Genomic DNA, 25,281 nt, shown 5'->3' with positions numbered 1-25,281 from the left:
AAATGGGTGTTGAATTTTGTCAGAAGCTTTTTCTGCATCTATTGAGATGATCATATGGGTTTTCTCCTTCAATTTGTTAATATGGTGTATCACATTGATTGATTTTTGTATATTGAAGAATCCTTGCATCCCTGGGATAAACCCCACTTGATCATGGTGTATGATCCTTTTAATGTGCTGTTGGATTTTGTTTGCTAGTATTTTGTTGAGGATTTTTGCATCTATGTTCATCAGTGATATTGGCCTGTAGTTTTCTTTCTTTGTGACATCTTTGTCTGGTAGCTTGCACTTTAAAGGGATCTTTCACCCATGCATTGGTCATGAGGAAGATACTAGTTCACTGAATTATGTAGATTTCCCAAATGATGACACATTTCAATATATAATACCAAAAAATCACTTACATTATCATCACCACTTTGGGAACCACTCCTGTGATTCGTTCGTTTTTGTTGAAGTATAATAATCTACTCTAAGAATATATTATACGTTTATCCATTTTATTCTTTATGAACATATTGGTTATTTCCAACATTGGGCTATTATAATTAGTGGAGCCATGAATGTTCTCCGTCATCTCCAAGTGCATATACACAATACTGTTGCTCGGGCATATTTGTAGTGGAAGTGCTAGATCCATTGGGAGGATATTTGCATGTTCAATTTCATTAGATAATATCTAACTTTTCCCAGATGGTGATTCTGATTTATACTACACCAGTTGTGAATGAAACCTCCCTTTGCTCTCCATTCTCTCTACATATGGCATTGTCCAACTTTTTAAAATTTTTGCTGGTCTGGTAGAAGTGAAATGATATATTACTGTGGTTTTAAACTGCATTTCTCTGATTACTTAAAAGAAACTCAGGGTCTGTTTTCTACAGGCTGCTTGTTTTCTCTTACTAATATCTACAAGTTAAAATGAAATATGTTATATATACAAGTTGATGAACACTTCCTGTTGCTAAAAAAGTTACTAGGATCATTTATTTAAACAATTTAAAAACATGTAAAGGTGTACATTGAAGAAAGTCTTTCCCTGTACCTGTCCAGCTCATTCCCCCAGTGTATTTTTTTATATTCCTCCTTCTTACTCTAATTTCTGCTATGCTCCCTTATTTTCCTCCACTTTTCAGTATATTCTGGAAGTCTTCACAAATCAGTATAGAGGAAGCGTACTCATTCTATAGTGTAGGAAAAGCAGTTTTCTATTGTGTGGCTGTACCAGTTTTACCTAATCTGTAGTAGATAGAGTATTTGATATTTTTCTAATCTTTTGCTGTTAAAAAAAAAAAAACAGTGGTGCATGGAGTAACTTTGTAGAGTTGTCATTTTGTATGTGAGATTTCTATACAATTAATTTCCAAAACTGTGATTGTTGGGTCAAAATATAAATGCTTTTGAAATTTTGATGAATATTGCCAAACTGCTTTTCCTTGGATTTTGCACTCTTACCTACAGTATACCTAAGTGACTATTTTTTCTAAAATCTCCCCTCGCGGAATATGCTAATAAACTTACAGGTTTTGATAGTGTGATCAGTGAAAAGTGGTATCAGTTTATTTGAATTTACATTTTCTTGTGAGTGAGTTTGAGCATCTGTATATATGCTTAAAGGTCTTCCCCCCCCCTTTTCTTTTGTACTAACTGTTCATATCCTTTGTCCATTTTTCTGTTTTTTATTGGGTTGTTGAAATTTGGGACTTCTTTACATACTCTAGGTACTAATCTTTTGATAGTTAAGTAGGTTGCAAATTCCTTTTCTCTTTATGGTGTTAGTAATTCTTAATTTTAAACATTTTTACTTCATGTCTGTATATTTAGAATTGTTACTTGTGGGTAGTTTGGAGTATAGCTGTAATTTTAACTTTATTCACATATGGATAACCAGTTGTGGTAGAAATTACCACTGAATCCACTTGGGTTTGAAGTTTTGGCGGTGGCAGATTCTTGACTAGTGATTTAATTTTTTTAATGGTTGCAGGATTACTTAGATTCTTAAAGAAAATTATGTCAGTTTTGGTAAATTAGATTTTTTCTAGGACTCTCTCCATTTTGTCTAAATTTGTAATATTTATTGGTACAGAGTTGTTAAAAGTGCCCTCTTCCTATTTTTAATGTCTGAAAAATGTGTAATTATGTCTCCTTTTTTCATTTCTGATACTGCATATTTCTGTTCCCAACTCCCCTCCTCCTTTTCTATTAATTCATCTTGCCTGTAGTTTATCAGCTATATTAGTTTTTCAGTGAATCCTTTTTTGGCTTTGTGATTATCTCTATCATGTATTTGTTTTTCTTCTCTTTTTTATTTTTTTAATTCTTTTTTTATTAATTTATTTGTTTATATTTTATTTTCAGCTGCGTTGGGTCTTTGTTGCTGTGTGTGGGCTGTCTCTAGTTGCGGCGAGCGGGGACTACTCTTCGTTGTGGTGTGCGGGCTTCTCATTGCGGTGGCTTCTCTTGTTGCAGAGCACAGGCTCTAGGCTCGCAGGCTTCAGTAGTTGTGGCACGTGGGCTCAGTAGTTTGGCTTGCAGACTCTGTAGTTGTGGCACATGGGCTTAGTTGCTCTGCAGCATGTGGGATCTTCCCGGACCAAGGCTTGAACCTGTGTCCCCTGCATTGGCAGGCAGATTCTTAACCACTGAGCTACCAGGGAAGTCTTATCATATATTTCTTTTTGTGTTTATTTTTTGTTTTTTCATTTATTAAACTATTTTTGAGATAGCTGTAGATTTGTATTCATGTGTATGTTTTAGATGTGCTTATTTTAAAGAGCATCTGTTGGAATTTTAATGCAATTTTCAAACATTTTTAGCTGGGATATATATAGCCTATTTACATTTGCTACAGTTGCTCTTTTTTTTTTTTTTTTTTAAACTTATTTTTATTTATATTTATTTTTGGCTGTGCTGGGTCTCCGTTTCTGTGCGAGGGCCTTCTCTAGCTGCGGCGAGCGGGGTCCACTCTTCATCGCGGTGCGCGGGCCTCTCACTATCGCGGCCTCTCTTGTTGCGGAGCACAGGCTCCAGACGCGCAGGCTCAGTAGCTGTGGCTCACGGGCCTAGTTGCTCCGCGGCATGTGGGATCCTCCCAGACCAGGGCTCGAACCTGTGTCCCCTGCATTGGCAGGCAGATTCTCAACCACTGCGCCACCAGGGAAGCCCTGTTGCTCTTATTTTTGCTTTCTATTTGTCCTGGCTGTTTTATATTTCTTTTTTCTCTGTTTTTGTTATGTTTTAAAATAGTTATTTAATATCTTATATCATTTCATTTTCCCCATATATTAATTCAGAAGTTTTATACTTTTTTTTCTTTTTATAGTTATTCTAGGAATATCATGCATCCTTGACTTCTCAAAATCTAAAAATAACCAGTATCTTTATCTTCCTCTTAGATAATACAAGAACCTTAGTAGTTTAGTTTTATTCAGCTCCTCATGACTTAACATGTTATTATTATGTAGTTTAATTTTTTTTTTAATATTCTTACCAGACAGAAGGAGACCTGTTTAGAATTATTATTGCATTTTGCAGTCAGTCCTTTTTTATATTTCGCACATTTTTGCTACTTTCTCTATTATTCATTGATTGTTTTATCTTTTAGACCATCCATCTAGGCCCATTTTCCTTCTGCTTAAAGTCTATCCTTTGGAATAGATGAACTCTCTTAGTTTGTGTTTACCTGAAAATGTCTTTATTTCACCATCACTTAAGGAAGATGTTTTTGCTGAATATAGCAGTTTAGGTTGGCAGTTATTTTCTTGTAGCATTTTGAAGATCTCATTCCTCTGTCTTCTGGTTTCCATTATTGCTATTGAAAAGTCAGCTGTCAGTCTTTCAGTTCCTTGTCTCTGGCTACTTTAATATTTTTCCCTTTGTTTTTAGCTTTCTGCTGTTTCACTGTATCTGTATTTATCTTGCTTGGGTTTATTTGGCTTTCTTAAGTCTGTAAATTGGAGGTGTTTTGAAATGTGTTTACTGACTATTCATAATTCCTAAACTGTGAATTTCCATTTTTATGTTCTATTGATCTATTTATCTTAATGTATAAATAAATCTTTTATAACCTTCATAGTAAATATTTTCTCCTGGTCTTTTGCTTTTCTTTTCCTTTGTTTCCCACAGTTTCCCCAACAGACTGCATTGCCAAACTCGTGGATTTTTGATAATCTGATAAGTGAAAAGTGAACCTTGACAATAAAACTCTGGAACTGGTCTTTTGAGAGGAGTAGGACTGCGACTACTCTTTCAGTTATTTCATCGTAATTGGTTTATTCAGATGTTTCTTCCATTTAGACCAATGTTAGTAAATTATATTTTTATAATTTTCGAATTTATTGGTATAGTGTGTGATAATTTATAATTTTAGAAATTTTCCCCTGTATTTGTGGTTAGCCTTCTTTTGTTGATATTTAATTTTTTCTCTTTATTGATTATATTTGCTAAAGGTTACTTATTCCAAAAGAACCAGTTTGGGGACTTCCCTGGTGGTCCAGTGATTAGGCCTTCACCTTCCAATGCAGAAGGTGCGGGTTCGATCCCTGGTGGGGGAGCTAAGATCCCACATGCCTCATGGCTGGGGGGGAAATAAAACACCAAAAACATAAAACAGAAGCAATATTGTAACAAATTCAGTAAAGATTTTTTAAAGAAATTGTCCACATAAAAGAGAAAAATCTTTAAAAAAAAAAAAAAAGAACCAACTTTTGGTTTTTATTGTTTAACTCAATTGGCCTTTTGTTTTTGTTTTTAAATTTGGCCTCTCTTTTTTTATTTATGAATTTTCTAAGAAGTGTCTGGGTCATACTTTCTGTTTTCTCTTAAGAATTTAGTAACACTTAATTGGATAACTAAATCCCTTGGTAATATTCTGTGTTAAAGACTCTGCCCTCCTTGGTACGGTGAAATAGACCCCGTTTAGAACCTTTGGGTACACCTGCTCCCTCATTAAATATTCAAGACCCCAACTTCTGAGGCCTGTTTTGACCAGTTGAAGCACCTGCTTCACCCTGTGGTTATCCTCCACTTCTCTATGAGCCATCTTTAGTAAATAGGCCTGATCTCTGCCCAGGGCATTTGTGATGGGATATATCTAGGGGTGGTGGCGATTAAAAAAAAATCATTGTTACGGCATGGATTAGATATCACTTTCCCTTGTTATATGTGATAATCAAAATAATCGAAAGCAGGTCTTAAAATGTAATTGACGGCTTCCCTGGTGGCGCAGTGGTTGAGAATCTGCCTGCTAATGCAGAGGACATGAGTTCGAGCCCTGGTCTGGGAGGATCCCACATGCCGTGGAGCAGCTAGGCCCTTGAGCCACAACTACTGAGCCTGCGCATCTGGAGCCTGTGCTCCACAACAAGAGAGGCCGCAACAGTGAGAGGCCTGCGCACCGCGATGAAGGGGGGCCCCCACTCGCCACAACTAGAGAAAGCCCTCACACAGAAGTGAAGATCCAACACAGCCAAAAATAAATAAATAAATAATTTTTTTTAAAAAAAATGTAATTGACCCTGAGAGAAATTTAGTCTTAGGATTTTCTTGTAAGAAGGACAAAACTACTTAACAATATCTTTGTAGTGTATAAATACAGTAATGAGTTTAATGCAGCCATTTCATTGCAGGCTGATAGTTTAATGCTGAAGCACAAATTAGTAAACGTGGTTTGATGAGCCAGAACAGAGGCCGGTTCCTTTATACAGATGTCTGAAAATGGCACCATATAAACTTTGAATTGATTCTAATAAAAAGTGCATAATCTTGAATATGGAAAGTATGTTCTCCAAAGAATCTGTTGACTTTTTATACAGCATAGCAAGAAAGAAAACAAAATATGATATAAGATTATAAGCATCTGTCTGATATACAGAAATCTTTTTTATAGTAGAAATAGATTTAGAAAATGTTAAAACAATCTTCAAAAATTGAATATTAGGTCTAAAAGTAAGCCGCAGTTAAATGAAAAAATCATAGTACAAAGGGATAACTCATTTTTAGCAATGGAAATAATTTTTTTTTTTTACTTTTGAATTTTCTTTATTTTTTTATACAGCAGGTTCTTATTAGTTATCCATTTTATACATATTAGTGTATGTATGTCAATCCCAATCTCCCAATTCATCACACCACCCCCACCCCCAGCCAGTTTTCCCCCTAGCAATGGAAATAATTTTTTAAAGTTTTTTAAAAAGAAGGCAGTTGCTCTCCCATTGCATATAGTAAATATGCAAAGTGATTTTGCTATTTTAAATAGTAATTAATCTACATGATTCTTTATGAATTTAAGTAACTTCCTTTGTGAGTTAAGGTTTTCCTATATGTTTTCTATTTGTTCAGTACCATAGTGGCAATGATTCTCTAGGAGCTCCTGATTAGTTTTCCTCTAGCTAGTGCAGATATGGTCCAGGAAATGCATATGGATGTCTTAGATTACTTGGTTAAAACATGAGCCAAAAGGAAGGACGTCCTTAGATCAGGCCACACACCACACACACACACACACACACACACACACACACTCCATTCAACTTTATTTTTCATGAGTTTTGTTAGGGCTGTGTGGCTTAGTGGGAGGGACAAGCACCCCCATCCCAACCCCAGGTGCTGGTATCAACATCTCCTGGGCATATATGGAGTATCCAAAACCATATTCAGTAGACCTTTTATTTTTGTAAATTACACAGCAAAACCCCATGAAACCATAATCAGCGAGTTTACTAGACAATAATGGGAAAGCTTTATAGAGGCGGTGAGTTAGAATAACTTGGAGTCACTGTAGTGAAAAGACATGGATTTCGGGTTAGGTCTGGGATTTGCAATCCAGAATGGTTACTGAATAACCTGCAGGCAAGACCTTCGAGGAAATTGAAGCTTGGAGCGATCGTTGTAAAATAACAATAAAGCTGTCCACCTAGGAGTACTGGGAGACGTCAGAAACAGGGAACTGAGGACACTCTGCTTGTCCAGCCCTCGGACCAGACCGCGGCTCCCGGACCCGGCTACCCGGCTGTGCGCATGTGCGGGGCTTGAGGTTCGCCACCCGCCCTCGTTGACTTCTAAAGGCACAGCCCGCGCCGCCCCCGCCACACTGGCTTTCGCTGGCGGGAGGGGGCCAGAGGGGCCAGCTGGGCAGAGGGACAGCCTCCTCCCCCACGCACCATGAGGTGAGGAGGAGGGGCTGGCCCTCACCCCCAGCCGGGGGCTCCTGGAGACACCTGCGTCCGGGTTCTCCTGCCTGGCCGGTGAGCTGCCTGCCAGAGAACTGGGTGACGAGGAGACTGGGAGAAGGGACGGACTGGGTGTCCCAGCTTCAGGGAGCTTTAGGGAGTAAAGCTTTGGTGGGGCCGCCGAGGAAGGTGGTGAACAAATGGTTCTATGTACTAAAGGGTTTACGGAGCGCCTTTGCCTCCTGACTCATGGGATTCTGCGAGCGTGGAGTGGGGAAACCCTTGCCGAACTGCCAGAGAGATGGCATCACTCTTTACAACTCTTTTGTGTGTGTAGACTTACAGTATTTTAGGAAATCTTTTGAATTGTAAAGCAGTGATTCCAAATGGACTTTTGCACTTCAAATAATAGCAAGGGTATCTTGGTTTTTATTCTTTCTGTGGGTGATTATCTTGACATTAGAAAACATTTAAACTTTTGTACATGGTAGACTTTTTTTAATTTAAAAGATTTTTTTAATTTAAAATTAAAAATTTTTAATTTTTAACAACTTAAAAATTGTTATAAAAATCATACATTTCTCATTCTATAGTATTTTCTATTTTTTAATAGAGAAGCTTTATCTTATGGGTCTCTTACTGTTTTGGCTTATGGGAAATGCTGTTTTCATTCATTTACTTTGTGTTCATTTTAAAAAACTAAATTGCTACTACTTAGGGCCATGGGAGATCTTTTTTTCCAAAATGAAAATAACTTTACTTCCCCAGATTATATTTATGCTTACATAAAATTTCAGATGATACGTAAACTGTAAAAAAATGAAACAGAAATTACCTGTACTTGACCTACCCAAAGATAACTTGGTAGAGCATTGAGTACTGTGGTGCTAGGAGCTCTGCTGGGTACTGAAGGGCTTTGTGAGCAAGACAAAGAGTATCTGCCTCTGTGGACCTTACATTCTGCTGGGGAAGATGGACACACACACACCCAAAAGTAAATTGACAAAATAGCTGTATGTTGTAATGAGTGATTTAAAGAAAATACCTACTTTAAGTAGGGTGATCAGAGGAGGTTTATCTGAGGGAATAACTTGAGATTTCACTAAAAGAAGAGAGGGAGCTAAGCCAAGGGCAAAACAGGAGAGCGAGCATTTCAGTCAGAAATAACAGCAAGTGCAAAGGCCTGAAAAGAGCAAAGAGCTTGAATGGAAAGACCAGGGTAGCTGGACCGTAGTAGTAAGCCAGAGGAAGGCGGATCAGGTGAGGTGGAGGAAGCAAGCAGGGGTCAGATTTCACAGGGCCATGGCAGGGAGTGTGCTTTGTATTCTGGGGGGCAACGAGAAGCCGCTAAGGGTTTAAGTAGAGGAGTGAAGTGATTTGGAATATGGATTGATTCATTCAGTACATGAATGTTTATTGAAACCTTACTGTGTACCAGGCACTGTTCTGGGCACTGGGGTACAGCATGGAAAAGGATAAATTCCTGTATTCATGAAGCTAATAATCTAGTGGTGGGAGCATAATCAAATAAACAAGAAAAACATCAGATATTGATAAGCATTATATAGATGATGACCATTGTTTAAATCGTAGTATATGTTCTTAAGACTTTATGTATATATATACATACTTATTTGTAATCAGATTTTCTTTCCCCTAAACAACTTATGGTAGGATTTTTTCTGTGTTACATTAAATGAACAGCTTTCTTTTATTTGGGAGCATCAATTTGTTTTTTAGATTAAGTATGGCCAAAATAATACTACATAAATGAAAAAAATACTGTGCAGCAACAAAAACTTATCTAAGTCATCTGTTTGGAAAGAAGTATATAGTAACTTCCTTTGGACAGTCTGACATGTGGCTCTCCTGCCTCATCCCACGTTCCAGCAGCCCCTCATGATAACTTTGACCTGTTAATGTGGTTAGTTAAATTTATGGATTTCCTATTTATTGAACCAATTCATACATTCCTAGAATGTACCTTAATTGACTTCTGTTATTATTTTAGTGTCCTTTGCCAGTACATATATTTTAGGATTTTAGTATCAATATTCATGAGATAGATCTATAGTTTCCTTTCTTATGGATTTTCTTTGTCAGATTTTGGTGTTAGCATTTGACTGCTTTATTTTAAAAAACGGGGAAGCTCTTCCTTTTTCTGAGTTTTGGAACAGATTAAATTGCATAAGTATTATTCTTTCATTTAATTATCAAATACATATTTACTGAACATTCACTGTGTGCCAGGCATTGGGCTGATGCTGGGTAATCACAAGTAGACAAAACAGATATGATTCCTGTCCTCAGAAGGCTTGGTTTATTAGGTAAATAGACATTAGTGAAATAATTATGATTATGTAATTATAAACCATGATAAATACTCTGAAAGAAATCATTGAAGATCTACTTTGACTGTTCTTTTCATGTATTTGAGTAAATGGTTATTGAGTTCATACACACTAAATATTAATTATTTTAAAATTAATCTAATATTTGTTGAAGATGTGATACGTAATTAGTTCTGTGGTAAATACATAAGGAAATAAAATGAGGTCTTCATAATTATAAAAGTTAAAATAAAAATAATGGTGATAGTAGCTACATGGTAGGTGGTATATTGCACATTTAAAAAAATTTTTTTTTTTAATTAATTAATTTATTTATTTTTGGCTGTGTTGGGTCTTCGTTTCTGCGCGAGGGCCCTCCCCAGTTGCAGCAAGCGGGGGCCACTCTTCATCGCGGTGCGCAGGCCTCTCACTATCGCGGCCTCTCTTGTTGTGGAGCACAGGCTCCAGACGCGCAGGCTCAGTAATTGTGGCTCACGGGCCCAGTCGCTCCGCGGCATGTGGGATCCTCCCAGACCAGGGCTCGAACCCGTGTCCCCTGCACTGGCAGACAGACTCTCAACCACTGCGCCACCAGGGAAACCCCTATTGCACATTTTTTGATTGAAGAAATTAAGACTTACATTAAGTAGACACTTCAGTTATGTCTGACACATCCAGTTGTACACTCCTCTGGAAATTCCACTAAGATTATAGTAAAAGAATAAAGATATAAATCCACAAAGATCAAGAGAGTGAGAAAGGAGAAGGTAAATGAAATCAGTATTTGGGAAACTACAAAAGAAGGTGGGTGGTCAATTACTAAACGATTCAGTGGATTAGAGAATGCTGAAGGCTGAAGAGAGGTAAGCCAACAAGAGAAGCAAGCTGATTCCCTCCATAGAATCTGGAAAAGGCTCAGGATTTGGAGGTATCAAGTACTTCTCAGGGCAGGAATATGGGTGGAATAGAAATAGAAGGGGTGATTGATGATTTTATAATTTTGATGCCCTCTATCCTCTTCACTGCATGCACCCAGACAACTACCTTTCTTGTACCCTGACAGAAGATTGAAGGTTTACACTCAGCAGACATGAACTAGGCAGGCTCTAGACAGCTGAGGCAGGGGTGAAGCACCTAAGTAAAAATAAGGATTAAGTGAAAGTCAACATACTAAACAGTGAAAGTCTTTTTCTGTGTGGTTCCCAGAACTATTAGTTAAGCTTATGCTTCCCCTAAACAAGATATTAAAGGATTCTTTTCTGGGGAAACTTACCAACCCATGACAAAATATTTAACAGATATGGACTTTGCAAGTTCACTTGATTAAACAGCTGCATCACGATCAGATCACCTGCAAGAGTGAGGGCTGCTGGTCAGGAAGCAGTGCCCATGCACCAGACTTTCAGTTAGCTTTAAGTGCCTCACACATAAACATAAACAGACAGCTAAGGATCACCAGCCATTTGCTGGAAGTCTCTAACATAGAAGAGACCACGCAGGAATAAGCAAGTAGGAAAATAAAGGAACTTGGTAGAAATAGATTTACTGCTGGCAACAGAAGAAACTTCAACAAAATGAAACTGTAGTATCTTTAAAGAGAAAAGAGAAAATATAACTTACGTGAAAGAAGTGATTCTATTTTTCAAAAAGGGAGAGAAATTATTCAGGAAGCAGGAAAGGATTAGATAATAAAACTGAAGAACTCTCCTAAAAAATAGAATAGCCACAACAATTAGACAAAAAGAGTGAGAAAGTATTTAGAAAATAAAGGTCCAGTCAAGAAAGTTTTTCATCTAATCCAGTGGTAGGAAGAAAAATCTTCAACGAAATCAGTACTATAAATATGTGGGAGAATCTGGAACATGATACAATAGGTACCCAATGATACCAACAGCCAGTGTCATTGAGATGGGATATGTCATGAAAGGTTTCAGAGAGGCACTGATACTTGAAATCTGAGTAAGTATACAAATGATAAGGAAGCCAAAAAAGGGCACTAGTGTATGCATTTTCAGGGCAATAGAAATAGCAAATGCAGAGGTAGAAACACGATGCACATGAGGAACTGCAAGCAGTTCATTATTTGAGAAATTCAGTATACTTTACAAAAAATAGCATGTATAGTTTTATAATAGTGCACCTTTTTTCAAAAAGGATTTGAGGTAGAACTGTGTGGATGTATTTAAGGTTCTTTAGAAAAAGTAGCAATATTGATTATATCATTCATTATGTCAAGAGGGGAGAATTAAATTGGGAGTCAGGAGACCAGGATTCTAGTGCAGTCCTACCACTAACTTGTTGAGACCTTAGTGTGATAATGTTGTTGACTGCCTTCCCAGTAATCACCTCCCTTTTTCTTCCCTTCCCCCAAACCACAATTTTGTCTAGGTTTTGGGGTAATCCCATACTTCAGGAGCAGTTTGGGCGGGTGAGAGTGGGGGTTTGTGTGACTATTAGTTACTCTAAGCTCATTATGGTAATTCCATTCTCTTTGGTTAGTGATTGTTTTAGGAATAAACGTGTGACTCAGTTCTGGCCAATGAGGTGAGAATGGGTGCCTGCAGAGAGAATTCTGCGAAAGCTTTCTCACCAAGGACAAAGGAAAAGATGCACTCTCCCTGCCTTCATCTTATTCTAGCTCTGAAGATGTGTTTGAGCCCAGTGTAGGGATGCGACAGAGCAGTTTTCAGGCTTAAGTGTTCCCTCCTCTGCTCCTGAAGCCGAGGATTGTTTTTAAAAATATGGTGCCTTTGTTGCTACTCCTTTTCTAAGCTGCAAGTGTAATCTGGTTTGGGAGGGTCTTTACTTCCAGCTCTGCTTTCCTCTTTGAGACCACTGTCACCAGGAGACACAACCCTTGCTTTCCAAAGGCACACACTCACTCTAGGAGTATTTTGTGAGCACATTCTAAGATCTCCAGGCCGCCCAGACACTTTCATCATAGAGACTTTTTCTCGTTTGTCTTGATAAAATCCAGGGTATAGCATAGTACTAGATACATAATAGTCATCACTAATAGTTTTGTTTAATGAAGGGTGAATCAAATACTACTTATTTAGGGGTGGGGAGAGGTTTTATTTGTGTTCTATTTGATTTTATTATTTCCAACCAGTAGAACATGGGTGTGGTTCTATAATCTGTTCATTTTGAAAGTTTTTTTTCAATGAGGCAAAAGTGATTCCTATTTTTCTCTGTGAAGAAAATTTTCTTTAGAAATTAAAGAATTGGGGGAAAACACTTCAATTTATGTGTGTTATTCTTATAGAGCAAATTTAGTCTTTAGCTCTGGAGACTTGACAAAGAAGGGAAACATTACAAAATTGTACCTAATGCAAACTAGATGCTCAGTAAACATTTATTTATATAGTAGATATGCCCGAAATAGAACTATTCACTTTATGATTTAATTTTTTCTTTTTTCGTTTTAGCATTTATGACATTAGCAGAGAACAGGACTATGTCAAAAATTCTGGGGGTATACTTGGTGAAAATGAATTAAGACCACCCTCCCAGCTACATTCCCTGTTAGAGAAGACCGAGACAGGGTTCATATCAGAAAAGAGTGGGTATTAAACTAAATGCTATAAGCTATTACTAATGACTCCAAAATTGAACAATACAATTTTTTAGATTTTAATTTAGACCATGTAAAATGAAAGGACTTTTTAAAAAATTATAATTTCCAGTAGCTACAAATTTCTTATTAGTCCAAAATTGATAGGTGATTAAGTTTTCAAATTGCATCAGAAAAGGTGTGTGTTCAAGAGAGATTGTCACACTCCTCTATTTGTATTTCTTTGAAATTATGATTTATTTTACTTGATTTTAAATTGAGATATTTTAAATAGTAGAAGTAATACATGCTTATGTAAGAAAAATCTAAATTGTAGTAATATATATAAGGCAAAAGTGTAAGTTCTCTTTTTTGTCCACTCTCCAATCACCATTGGTGTAAATACTGTTAACAGTTGGATTTCCCATCTTTCTACATCTTTTTCTGTATACTTTCAAACACATAATTTTTTATGGTTTTTTTTTTTTTACCAAAATGACATATAATACATATTATTCACTCAGTAGTATACAATAGATATCTTTGTACGTCAGTATATACAGATTTACTTTGTTTTTATTTAGTAATTGCAAGGTGTTTCCCTGTTGATGGCAATTTAGGTTGTCTCCAGTGTTTTTGCTGTTATAGGTGTTGGTGCATGGAACACCCTTGTACATAAAACCCCTGCACTTATGCTAATATTTCTGAGGAATAGATTCCCAGAAATGGAATGGTTATTTGGTATGCCCGTTTAAGTTTTTGTTACTTTCTGCCAAATTGTGTTCTAAAAAAGTTGTATATATCTTAAACTGGCAGTCCTTTGATGTCTTAAAGGTAAAGGTAATACATTTTAGGATTAGGTGATTAAAGAATGGGCTGTTCCTTCAACAACTATCAAATGACATACTTAGAGGAGATAAAGTATATAGGCATGGAGAGTATTAAAAGGTGTAGGTTGCATTCTACTAATAAGAGCCTTTAATGGCACATATTGTTGGATTCTGAGTGTTACTGTCTTTGATAAGTGCTATTGCTTAATTCACAAACAGGAGATGTGGTCATGTAAGTCTGGGGGAGATGTAGAAGTGGCTAGATTCTGTTAGGTTACTGTGACACCTAAGTTGTTGACGTTTGTTCATCTCATTATTTGCTTTCAGACCAGATGCTTATAGAATGGAAAATAGATACCTGTGGTATAACATCAGAAACTGGTTTATAATTTTCTTATCTCTCTTATTAGAAGTTAAAAAGAGAGAAAGAAGTGTCCTAAAATCAGACATTCAGTATCCCTGTGATGGATTTTGAGATGGGGGAGATTGATGCAGGGCACTTTGAGCAGAATCCAACTTGTTGTGTCAAGCTTGACCTAACTTTTAAGATCAAATCCACAAATAGCAGAGAAACGTGCCCAAAGCCAGGTGCTACAGGAAAGAGTGTTAACTCAGTTTTCAGAGCCATTTTGATTGAACTTCATTTTTTTCCATGTGCTCTCTGTTGGTCACTTAAACCATAAGGGACACTCTTTATGCTTTACAGACAGGTACTTTTCAAGTTACCTTCTTAGATGTTGCTTTAGATTTCTTTGTGGAATAGCCCCCTCTTCTTTCTCTTAATATTCTGATAATCTTGAATGTTTAACTAGAGCATGTGCATTGCTCAGCAAAAAATGAAGCTATCCATTTATTTAGTGCTCCTCATCTTGTACACTTGTTTTAGGCAGTTAAATGAAAGTGCATTGTGTTGGAAGAGACAATGTCAAATGTTTTCTCAATAAAATTCTCATTAGCTCCTTAATTATAGAGCAGGAAACTTGTGCTTTCTTGAGAGTATAATTGAGGTCATTTATTATGAAGTCATGAAAGATTCAGAATTTACTGTGGTTTTCCATTAACTTCTCTTTTGATATGCTTTTCCTTCTGCCAACTGTAAAATTATTACTTTTCTAACATACGGCTATTTGGAGAGTGCTGACATAAAAAGGAAGCATTTTTAACCATAAATAAGTAGTTTTAGAAATTACAGTATAAAAGTACAAAATAAGTCATTTCTTACTTGTTCCTCCTTGTTTATTTTAAATCATTACCATTAGTCTTAGCTTTATTGGGAGCAGTACTCCCCACATTGTATTAGATAGGGTTTTTTAAATTGCATTATTTCTCACAGTTTTCAGTTTATTATTGTGCGTTGATGCTCAAAATTGGGGATATATGTAGTATTCAGTACTTCTGAAACTTAAAATCTATTAACATCTTGCAGAATTTAGGGAAGTTGATAATCATAGATTGGTCATTTCCAAAGCTATGACAACTTTTATTTCTTTCACTTGTAAGCAACATATTTCACAAATATTGAGCCTCATAGTATAATTAGATTTTTAAAATATTATATTGCCTTTTAAAAAATATTAAATACTAGGTTTCCAAAATTATAATTTTTAAAGGAATCCTGATTTGCATTTGAGCTAGCAGTGCAGATTATTTGTAAAAGAAATTTGCAAGTGCATAGGCTTCCCAGTTTGTTTTGAGTAAGTAGCTAAAGAAAGCCATAATTTTTTAATTGTTATCACTGGTGTTTTGCTATTTGAATCTCTTTAGAATATCCATATTTTTTACAGCACTGGTATACTGATATTGAAAGAGAGAAGGTGAAACTGAGGAAAAATAAAAGTAAGATAGAATCGATATAGATCCGATGTGCCAACTTCAGAATATTCTTAAGTGTTTCATCCTCTTTTCTTTCCTTGCTATTTATAATCTTTTATTTTTGATACTAGGAAGTTTTGTTATCAAAATCATTTTTAAATTACCTTGGGAATTGAAGTGTTAGGACAGTTCAGTCCAAATTAATTTTACTGAAATGTTTGTTTTGATTTCTGTAGTAGTCTAGGGTTTTTTAATCTGTTGTTCATAAATTAATTTTAATTAAAAAGCTTATGTTTTTTTTAACTTTTGAACTTTAATGTAATTGGCAGAGTCCTGGTATAAGTAGGAAGCCATATTAATGTACTTATTTATACTGTAAGGCCAAAACTTCCAGTGTTACATAAATTATTCTCTCTATTATTTACAGATAATCAGTGTGTATCTTCCCCCCAACCTTGTTAAAGAGAATAGAGAGGATGTAAATAGAAAGGAGTAAACAAATCAAATAGTTAAATGTTATGAGAACTCATTAGGCTCAGTTCTTGCTAAGTGAGGACTCGTAAAATCAAAAGACACAAGGGCTCAATCAAGAGAATTACTGGATTGAGTCAGTAGTTCTCAATTAGGAAACATGCCTCTCATGGGAGGGGTATACCAGCATTTCTGGGATGGCACATGGGTATGGTTTGAAAAAAGCACTTTCAAAAAAAGTAATAAAGTTTTATTTTTGTAAAATGATGATTTTATAATACAGCCCATAAGAAGTAAATTTTAATAGACATGTACAGGCTGGTGAGGAAGCCCCAAAGAAACATGATTTCTAATGTGTTTGCTGAGTGTGCAGTAGTAGGCCCCTTCCAAGGAACCTAACAGACTTCCTTGGGGATTTGGTGAGAAGACAGGAAGGGTAAGTTTATCAAAATGTGGCTTAGGTTTAAAAAAACTTAAGAATGAGAAGCATTGGTCTAAGCAGTTGCTGACCACCAACTTGACACTACAGTTGCATCTGCTTTTACCCAGTGTGGTTACAGCACCCAGCTTTAAATCAAAAGGGATTTATTCTTGCATTAAAAGTAATTCACCCTCAGTTATAATCCATTTTGGTTATTTTCACATGTGAGATCTTTTAAGATAGTCCAGATATGGTAGCCAAAACACATTGTAAATGTCTTAGTTATACAGGAAGGAAATAGATGATTATTTCCTATTATCATAGATGATATATTTCCTATATCACTCTTCAGTGATATTTAGTGTGCCACTTTTCCCCATCCTTTGGTTATCTTAAACAGTTGCATTATTTTTGTTTGTGTTTTACAGTTTTTGAGACAGTGTCCTTGAGTTCAGACTCTCTCTTCCAGAGCGCAGTTTCAATTCTCCATACTTCTTACTTGGACTCTGCATCTGAGCATGGTTTTCAGTACAGTCAAGTGACTTTGGTGAAAAATGACATTTTCTTGAATGAGGTGAGGTGCTTGGTACACACTGTGTCTGTGTGTTCATTTTATTTTAGTTTTAAAGAAATAGACCCATTATTTTTGATATATAAGCCTAGTCCTTTTTAGCTATCACATTTCAGCTGAGATAAAAGATCCTTGGAATTAGTCACTTGAAAGGTAATTATAATATATTCTAGGGAATAGAAAAATAATAAATTTCATTAGTCTTTTAGCAGGAGGAATTCAGATGATGCATTTTTAAAAATTAATTTGCAAGGCAAAATAACATGTTTATAACATTTGATTATTCTCTCCTTATACAGTACAAAACTTTTTACCAAGAAAAAAAAGCAAGTAACTATACTCACGAAGAACTTCAGGAAACTTATGGGTTTCTTCTGTTTGAAACTGAAAATCAGGTAAGGGAATTCGGTCGTAGAAAAGTAATTTTGTGATGTTAATGTACAAAATTAATTATATTATTAAAGTTAAATATTGGTATTTTAGGTCTGTAAAGTTTGTAAGATTACCAGTTCATCAGTCTTTTTTGTTAGTTTGGTGGCAATGTAAATGACAGTGAAAGCTTGTCATGAAAGAGATTTGATTTCTACAACTTTTCATAGGTTTTCTTTAGTTTTATCTTGAATACATTTGTAAGCTCGTGGTGAGATTTTGATTAATACAGATTTCTTAAGTATTAATAATGACTTTTAATGGAGTGAATGGATATTTTCTATTCTCGATCATTGTTTAGATAGATATTTTCTATTTCTTGTGGAGGGTTTTTCAAGTTTAAATTACATGGTTTTGGGGGCAAGGTGAACACGTTCAGCATTCTAGTTACTTGGAATTGTTTCATGCCTTATTTTGAAAATTGAACATCCATATTGTTGGCTGTACCTAAATTGTGGAGAAGGAAACTACTGTGTGCAGGTATGTCTCCAGAGACGTGTGTGGCTTCTAGATACAGTTCAGCAATGCTAGAGATCTATAATCCAACTTAAAGTAATTCAAAGGTAGTATTTTGGTTGGGGTCATGATTTTTAAAGAACAGGGATAGATTTGCTAAAGAGTAATTAACATTAGCATATAACTTATGGATTATATAGTAATACTAGAGAGTTTATTTACTTAATCGTTGACTTCCAAATAAGATATGTTATGGATGCATACTTAAAAAAAAAAGGCATTTGGGGATAAGACATTTTCAAATATAGTGATTCCCAAGTGTAATTGAAAAAGAAATCTTCAAGAGAGGACTTATCTGTGAGCTTGTTTAATTTGGTTTTGCTGGTGACATTTTTGTTAACAGAAATAATAAAATTTCGGGAAAAAGTTTGAACTGTTAATATTAACTAAAACACAATTGCCTTACATAAGCTTACTTTGTGCCATGAATGCATACAATGTACAGATTCTGTATTGAAAGTTTTTATATAGATTATAGAGTTATTTCATTGACCCTCCCAAGAATGATGTGATAAGCAAAGTACGATCTTTTGTTTAAGGCAAAGTTGGTATGTCAGCGTGGGCTCTGTGTTGGCAGCAGTGCTATCACCACTCTGGGTGACCCAGGGAAAGGTACGTCTGTAAGGAAAAGGAATCTCTTTTACAAGGTGAAGTGGGGTTTAGTTAGTTACATAAGATACCTATGTTAAATGCTAGTTTGGTTGATGATAAATAGTAATCTTTGGAATCAGACCTTTAAACATATAAATGAGCTTTGAGTCTAAGACCTAAGGTTTTCTAATAGGAGTTACACGTTTTTTAAAAGGATGGTTGGACTAGAAGAGGTACTGAAGATATCTTTCAGTGCCAAGAGTTTAGTGCAGTCATCTGGGGCTAATGAGGATTTCTTCTGAACTGTCATAATGGCAGTAGGAACAGAGAATAGATGGAACTGATGAAACTTAGCAACTGTGGAATGTGAGGAGTAAGAGAAAGGAAATAATCAAATGTAAGGTTTTAAACTTACACTGCAGTGATATTGTCAATAGAAAAGAGACACGGAAGGAGAGGAAATTGTAGGGAAGCTGATGAGTTAAAAGAGAAAGGTAATCTTATTGTCAAGAATGTGGATTAGCACTGATTTCTTTAAGCTTCACTTTACTCATCTGTAAAATAGATAAAACTGTCATCTACATTTGCTGTGAGGATTACATGAGACTGTGTCAAGTGCTTAGCTTGGAGCTTACACCTAGTAAACGCTCAGTAAATGAACACTACTACTTTAGTGAGCTAAATTTGAGAAATAATGAGGTGGTCATAAGTGTTTCTGGAAGCTGTCCTGCTGGTGGTAAAATAGTTGGAAAAGGGATTAGAACTGGAGATTGGGGTTCAAGGTGGCAGCGGGTGGGTGTTAGTTGAAGCCAAAAACATTGTTACATGGGGCAGCAAAGATGGCAAAGAACAGAACTTTCAGGTGGTTATGGGAGCAAGGGATGGGGCCATGCGGCAAGGCTAGGAAGAGGGAGTTGAGAGCAGTCCAGAGGATGAAGAATCAGGAGGTGGAGTTTCACAGAGAAGAGAAGGCTGTAAGGAGGGGTGTTAGCAGTGTCAGATGCTACAGAAGTTGGAGATCAGCACTGAGAAGGATTACTGGGCTTTATGGCTACATTCCTGGGCTTCATGGCTACATTCCTGCTGACCATTTCTTTTAAATAACAGCTTTATTGAGATAACATTCACATACCATTCATTTCACCTGTTTAAAGTATACAGTTTTTTTAGCATATTCACTAAAATGAATATGCAACCATCAGCACAATCAATTTTAGACCATTTTCATCAGTCACTCCCCACTCCCACCAGCCTAAGCAACCAGTACTCTACTTTTTGCCCCTATGGATTGGCCTATTCCAGACATTCCATGTAGATGGAATCGTGTATGACCTTTTGTGACTAACTTTTTTATTTAGCTTAGTGTTTTTGAGATTCATCCATGTTGTAGCATATACTTCATTCCTTTTTTGACTGAATAATATTCCATTGTACCACATTTTCTTTATCCATTCAGCAGTTGATGGACATTTGGTTGTTTCTACTTTTTGGCTATTATAAAAAATGCTACTATGTACATTCTTGTACAAGTCTTTATGTGGACATGTTTTTTCATTTCTGTTGGGTTTATACCTAGGAGTGGAATTGCTGGCTCATATGGTAACTCTGTGTAAAACAAATGTTTTTTTAAACTTATATTCAGCTCTTCTAAAGGACATGAAAGGGGATAAGTTCATAACCCCAATAACAGTTTACCTAAAACCTTTTTTTCTTCTCCCCTACTCTTTTTAACTCCCCCTTCTTTTCATTATGAAAAATGCTAACATAGAAAAAATAGAGAGCATAGTATAATATACCTATCACCTACGTTTAACAGATAATGTTTTCCATTATTCTCTTCATTTGTTTTAAAAAAAGTTTTTTTTTCTGAAAATTGTGAAAGTGAATTACAAGCAAACACCTCAGCTTACATCTCTAAAAATTAAGGCCATTTTTCTGCTTTACTGCAATCGCATGAGTTTATTGTTGATGTTTGAGAGGCTGGCTTCAGTAGTGTGGTGGAGTAGATAGAGGTTGGATTGCTCCTATAAATACACAATCTTCTTCATCACATGTACTGGGGGTAATAATAAAATAGCACTACTGCCTGTGTGTGTTCTATAGTTTTGGGCTCAAATAGAAATGGATAGTTCTGTGTATGAAAGTAATCCTTTGTATTACTGTAGTGTATTATAGTTTTAAAAGTTTATGGATCTTTTTAAATCTTCCTGAGAACCCTGTGATTTATGTATCTATGACTCATGCCCACCCTGTCCACTTAAGTGACCTACTCCTCAGTCACATGGTTATTATTAGCAGTAAGTGAAAAACCTGGAACTGGAACCCAATCTTCTGGCCACAGGTTTACTGCTCTGTCTGCTGTATCCATGTCCTCACCATTGTCTTTTATATTTCAAAAGAGATACTTCAGGAATATCTCTGAAATGTGTCCTTTCCTCCTTATTCTCAGTGCTGCTGCCGTGTGGGGATCCTCCTCTCCTGTCGTAACTTACAGGAGTCTCTCCCCTCTTGAGACTCACTTCTCTATTAAGCTGCAGTGGGCTGTGATGTGGCTATAGTGGTGAACAAAACAAATATAACCCCTGCCTCCCTGGAATTCACAGCCCAGCAGAATAAGCTGCTTGAAGGCAGGACCTCGTTGTATTTCCCTTTGTGTCACTGCTGCCTGGCACACAGCTGCCGTGTAGTAGACCTCAGCACACATTCTTAAATATGAGTACTTACTGAGATTTTTTGCAAAAAATGACTTGAGAATCAGATTACCATAGGCCTTTTCACTGAATGATTGCATGGAGAAAAAACAGACTCACAAAGACTTTTCCAAAAATGTGATACTCTTATCCCTTTTCAGTTACTGTACCCAAATAGAAAATTAGTTGTCAAACAGATATATTGTATCTTAGCTCTAATGTTGCCATACCTTTAGAATATCTCAAATAGTTTTTAAAAGGTAAGCAGTTTCAAAATAGTTTTTTAATGTTAGCATTTATTTGTCTTTTGTGTTGTCTTGTTCAGTTAAATGTAACCCATGTGTAAACAATCTTTTTAAAGTGTAAATTAATCTATTTTTATACTTTTATAGGTGTATACATTTCCAAATACTCAGACTATCTTCATGCAAGACCTTGGTATCATGGGAAGTCTGGTTATGTTGTAATTTTTAATCTAATTAAGGTAAAGCCTAAATGTGCTTCTGTGTAATTTTTCTTTTAAAAACGAAAGATTATCAGTCTGTGACAATGTTCTTGGCAGATCATTTGCTACACATAGTCCTTGCCAAAGACAGCTATCTAAAGTCATAAAAAATAACTGCTTTTTGCTTTCCTTTAAGGACGAAGCTTTTTTAAAATTCATTTAATAGATGATCTATGAATATGTTTTTTTAAAAAGCTTCAAAATAATACAACAGGTATTCAGTGAAAAGCTTTCCTCTCACCCTGTCCCACAATGCCACTTTTTAAATAGTAAATAACAGAAAACAAGTAGCTGCTTATAAAATAATGTGATTTCAGTTATAAGAGATGAATTTAGAAAGCAACATTCATTGTCTGATTTAAATTGTCAAAATGAGAAACCTTTTTATATTTTTTTAATCCCTAAAACATTGAGACCTTGTTCACAGTTTCATGGGGCACCTGCAACTGATGATCTCAGAAATTTTTAAATGCCCTTAAATAGTCCAGTATAAAGGAATCACGCAATTAGAATTTTCACTCAAATAGTAGGAAAACTCTGATTTTAGAGGTTGGGGGGCTTTTTGAGGACATATTCTGTGGTCTTATTTTGTTTTTGCTTTTGTTTTAGCTTTCCTACTATCTTAAGTTCTTTGGTTATAAACCTAACACTACTGATTTTTTTAAGAGTGTGAACTCTTCATTTTCCAAAATTTGTCCCCAAGAACTGGAGGGAAAGTAGCATTGCATTGGCTCATAGTCACTGCTTCCCTCCCTTACTCTTCCCTCTCCTGCTCTGTGATAAGTGCTGTAGTTCTGCCACAGATGACGTGCCTGTCAGCTCAGATAGCAAACATTTTTTATTTATGTCAGATTGTGCCTCGCCATTGGTTTCGTGCCCCCGTATCCCACCCTGTCTGGTGGATACTGCTGTTTAGTTTTTGCCTATATGCTCTCAGTCTTGCTTACTTTACTGCTTAAAAGTCAGCCCTGCCCAACATCATAAGCTGTTTGATGGGGAGAGGATACAGGTTTTGATTGCTCACTGAAGTACCATTTATATTATTTGTCTTCTTAGTATTGCCTTTGGTGGTCATATTGATGAAGGGGGGGGACATTAACAGCAAACATGTATATATGTTCTTTATTAGGCTACTTTTAAATCCTAGAGTAAGATTATTGCTATTTGAAGACATTTGATTAGTCTTAATATTTTCATTCTAGGGAGAAGTCAAGTTTTTGTTTGAGAATTATACAACTAACTATACTAGCCCATATTCTGGCTATGATTGCCATGTGGCTGCAAATATATGTGTATATATATATTTTAAGTAATGCATCTTGTAAAGATAAAATAAAAATTGCCTATTATTTCACACCTCATTTTGGTATATATTTTGTGTATTTTCATTTTTTTCATATATGTCATTATATTATTCAAGACAGCTTTTAAAATCATTGTGTGATCTTTCATTGCATGATAAGCTTAAAAGTTCTTTTTTTCCTTTTTCTGGGAGATACGTAGCCCTTGATAAAGAGAAATCCATAATGGAAAATACTATCAACTGTTCAGTAATCAGGGCCATTGGCCTGTGAACTGCTTTACTGTGTATTTGCTCCTTGCTGGTTTACCAGGTCCTGGTGTAATAGAAGTATCTTGGTCTGTAGCTTACAATTTTATAATTTAATACTTCAGTTTAGAAACTCATCTTTTGAAATTTTAGATTTCACTTGTCATCTTTTATGATAATAGTCATTGAATAGCTAATCTGTTTGGTGGGCTATATAATTTCTCTATTAAAGAAATGGTTCTCCTAAATTTGGGGTAATTCATGTACTCCTTTGATACTGTGATAAAAGCTGTGGACACTTGCCTGAGAAAGATGCCCAAACGTATCAGATTTTATTTTTTTAATTTTAAGGGTTAAGTACAAATTTAATGGGGTTCGTGGATAATTAAAACTATTCTTGGCCTTAAGATAATTTTCTAAGAACCATAGTTCTTAACACAGTTAACTGTTAGTTAAAACACGTCTACATCTTTATTAGGCTACTTTTAAATAAATCCTAGAGTAAGATTATTGCTATTCGAAAACATTTGATTAGTCTTAATATTTTCATTCTAGGGAAAAGTCAAGTTTGTGTCTGAGAATTATACAACTAACTATACCAGCCCATCTTCTGGCTATGATTGCCACGTGGCTGCAAATACTAACAAGGTTTCTCACAAGACAAGTCATTTTCGCACCTTTGAACTGAGTCAGGTATAGTCACCTGGGAATAAATCATTTCGAAGGTACATTTCTAAATCTAATGAGTTAAATTTTGGGGTTGGGTAGGGTTGAAATAAACTTGATGCACGTGGAATTCTGTAGTATTACCCTGATAATACTTATTTTGCTTCTTTCAGTATTACCTCTACGAACTTTCAGGCAGCACTGTTATTGAGCGACCCAGACAGATCTGTCCTTATATGATTGTAGCTTTTCAGTACAGGGAACCTAAAAAGATGGCAGCACCAGCTCATAATCATAAAAGCGTGTAAGTAATTATGTGCATACTTTGTGTTACTGGATTTCTTTCATTTGCTCTTATAAAAAATGCCTCTTTTTTTCCCCCTAGACTTGAACTCAAAGAAAATGGTAAGAAATTATTTAATTGGTTCTTTTAGCTGTTTCTTTAAGTAAATGTTTTGTTCATAAATAAAATAATCAGTTTCTTTCTTACCCTCATTTCTTAAGTTCTCATCTCTCCATGGAAAGGGAAATTAATTATTCAAGACTGTCTGCTGTGTGATATAACTCTTTGGTCCTCTTACGGTACAGTGGTTCCAAAACAACTGTAAGTATTGAATGAGTGCCTTTACTGATGCTTGTATAATTTTTTGATTCTCATTTTGAGGTCTTGCTTGTTGGCACTGGTGTGAAATACAGCAACTGTACTTGGTTTTAAATTACTCTTGGGGAGATGTATAGAGCACAGGGCCATGACACAGGAGACCTAAATTCAGATCTAAATCTGACTGTTGCCTTGAAATAAGTTAGTTTTATAATCTTTGACAAATCACTTTTTATATTTTAGTATCTTAATCCATTTATGGGAAAATGATCTCTCAGGCTAAATTAATTTACTTGATGCTAGAAGTTTGACTTTCCCCAAGAAACAAATTGGACTTGCCTAGATAACAGATGCAACAGATTCTAGCCACTGAATTCTATTAGAGTCTTTATAAGATTTGCAGTATCTAGTTTTTTAATTTTCACATGATTTTCCTAGACTAGTATTAGAGTAGCTTTTACATGTATTTACATTATGATGAATTAAAGTATTTGCTTCTGCAGGGAGAACTGTGAAGGGCATCTTGTGATATCTTTTTGTTTAATCTATTCTTAGTTTGCACCCAAAACTGTTGAAA

The 25,281-nt window shown here is 35.7% G+C and overlaps 1 protein-coding gene across 4 annotated transcripts in view; it reads left to right on the top strand.

The window, feature by feature from the left end:
* Positions 1 to 25,281, top strand: part of TASOR2 (transcription activation suppressor family member 2) — a 71,095-nt gene that overhangs the window by 6,374 nt on the left and 39,440 nt on the right. For 3 of the 4 annotated variants that reach the window (XM_036842223.1, XM_036842222.1, XM_036842221.1), the window contains exons 2-11: positions 4,126 to 4,302; positions 12,928 to 13,061; positions 17,015 to 17,160; positions 17,457 to 17,552; positions 18,642 to 18,714; positions 21,776 to 21,867; positions 23,993 to 24,130; positions 24,277 to 24,407; positions 24,489 to 24,508; positions 24,608 to 24,707. In XM_036842223.1, the coding sequence (XP_036698118.1) occupies positions 4,280 to 4,302; positions 12,928 to 13,061; positions 17,015 to 17,160; positions 17,457 to 17,552; positions 18,642 to 18,714; positions 21,776 to 21,867; positions 23,993 to 24,130; positions 24,277 to 24,407; positions 24,489 to 24,508; positions 24,608 to 24,707 (953 nt within the window). In that variant the 5' untranslated portion in view covers positions 4,126 to 4,279. The remainder of the gene's footprint in view (positions 1 to 4,125; positions 4,303 to 12,927; positions 13,062 to 17,014; positions 17,161 to 17,456; positions 17,553 to 18,641; positions 18,715 to 21,775; positions 21,868 to 23,992; positions 24,131 to 24,276; positions 24,408 to 24,488; positions 24,509 to 24,607; positions 24,708 to 25,281) is intronic. The other variant, XM_036842224.1, reaches the window with a different exon arrangement.

The sequence above is a fragment of the Balaenoptera musculus genome, chromosome 2, assembly GCF_009873245.2.
Source record: "Balaenoptera musculus isolate JJ_BM4_2016_0621 chromosome 2, mBalMus1.pri.v3, whole genome shotgun sequence".
NCBI classification, from domain to species: domain Eukaryota; kingdom Metazoa; phylum Chordata; class Mammalia; order Artiodactyla; family Balaenopteridae; genus Balaenoptera; species Balaenoptera musculus.
Note: the sequence above shows the minus strand (reverse complement) of the source record. Positions and strands in the feature narration are given on the sequence as shown.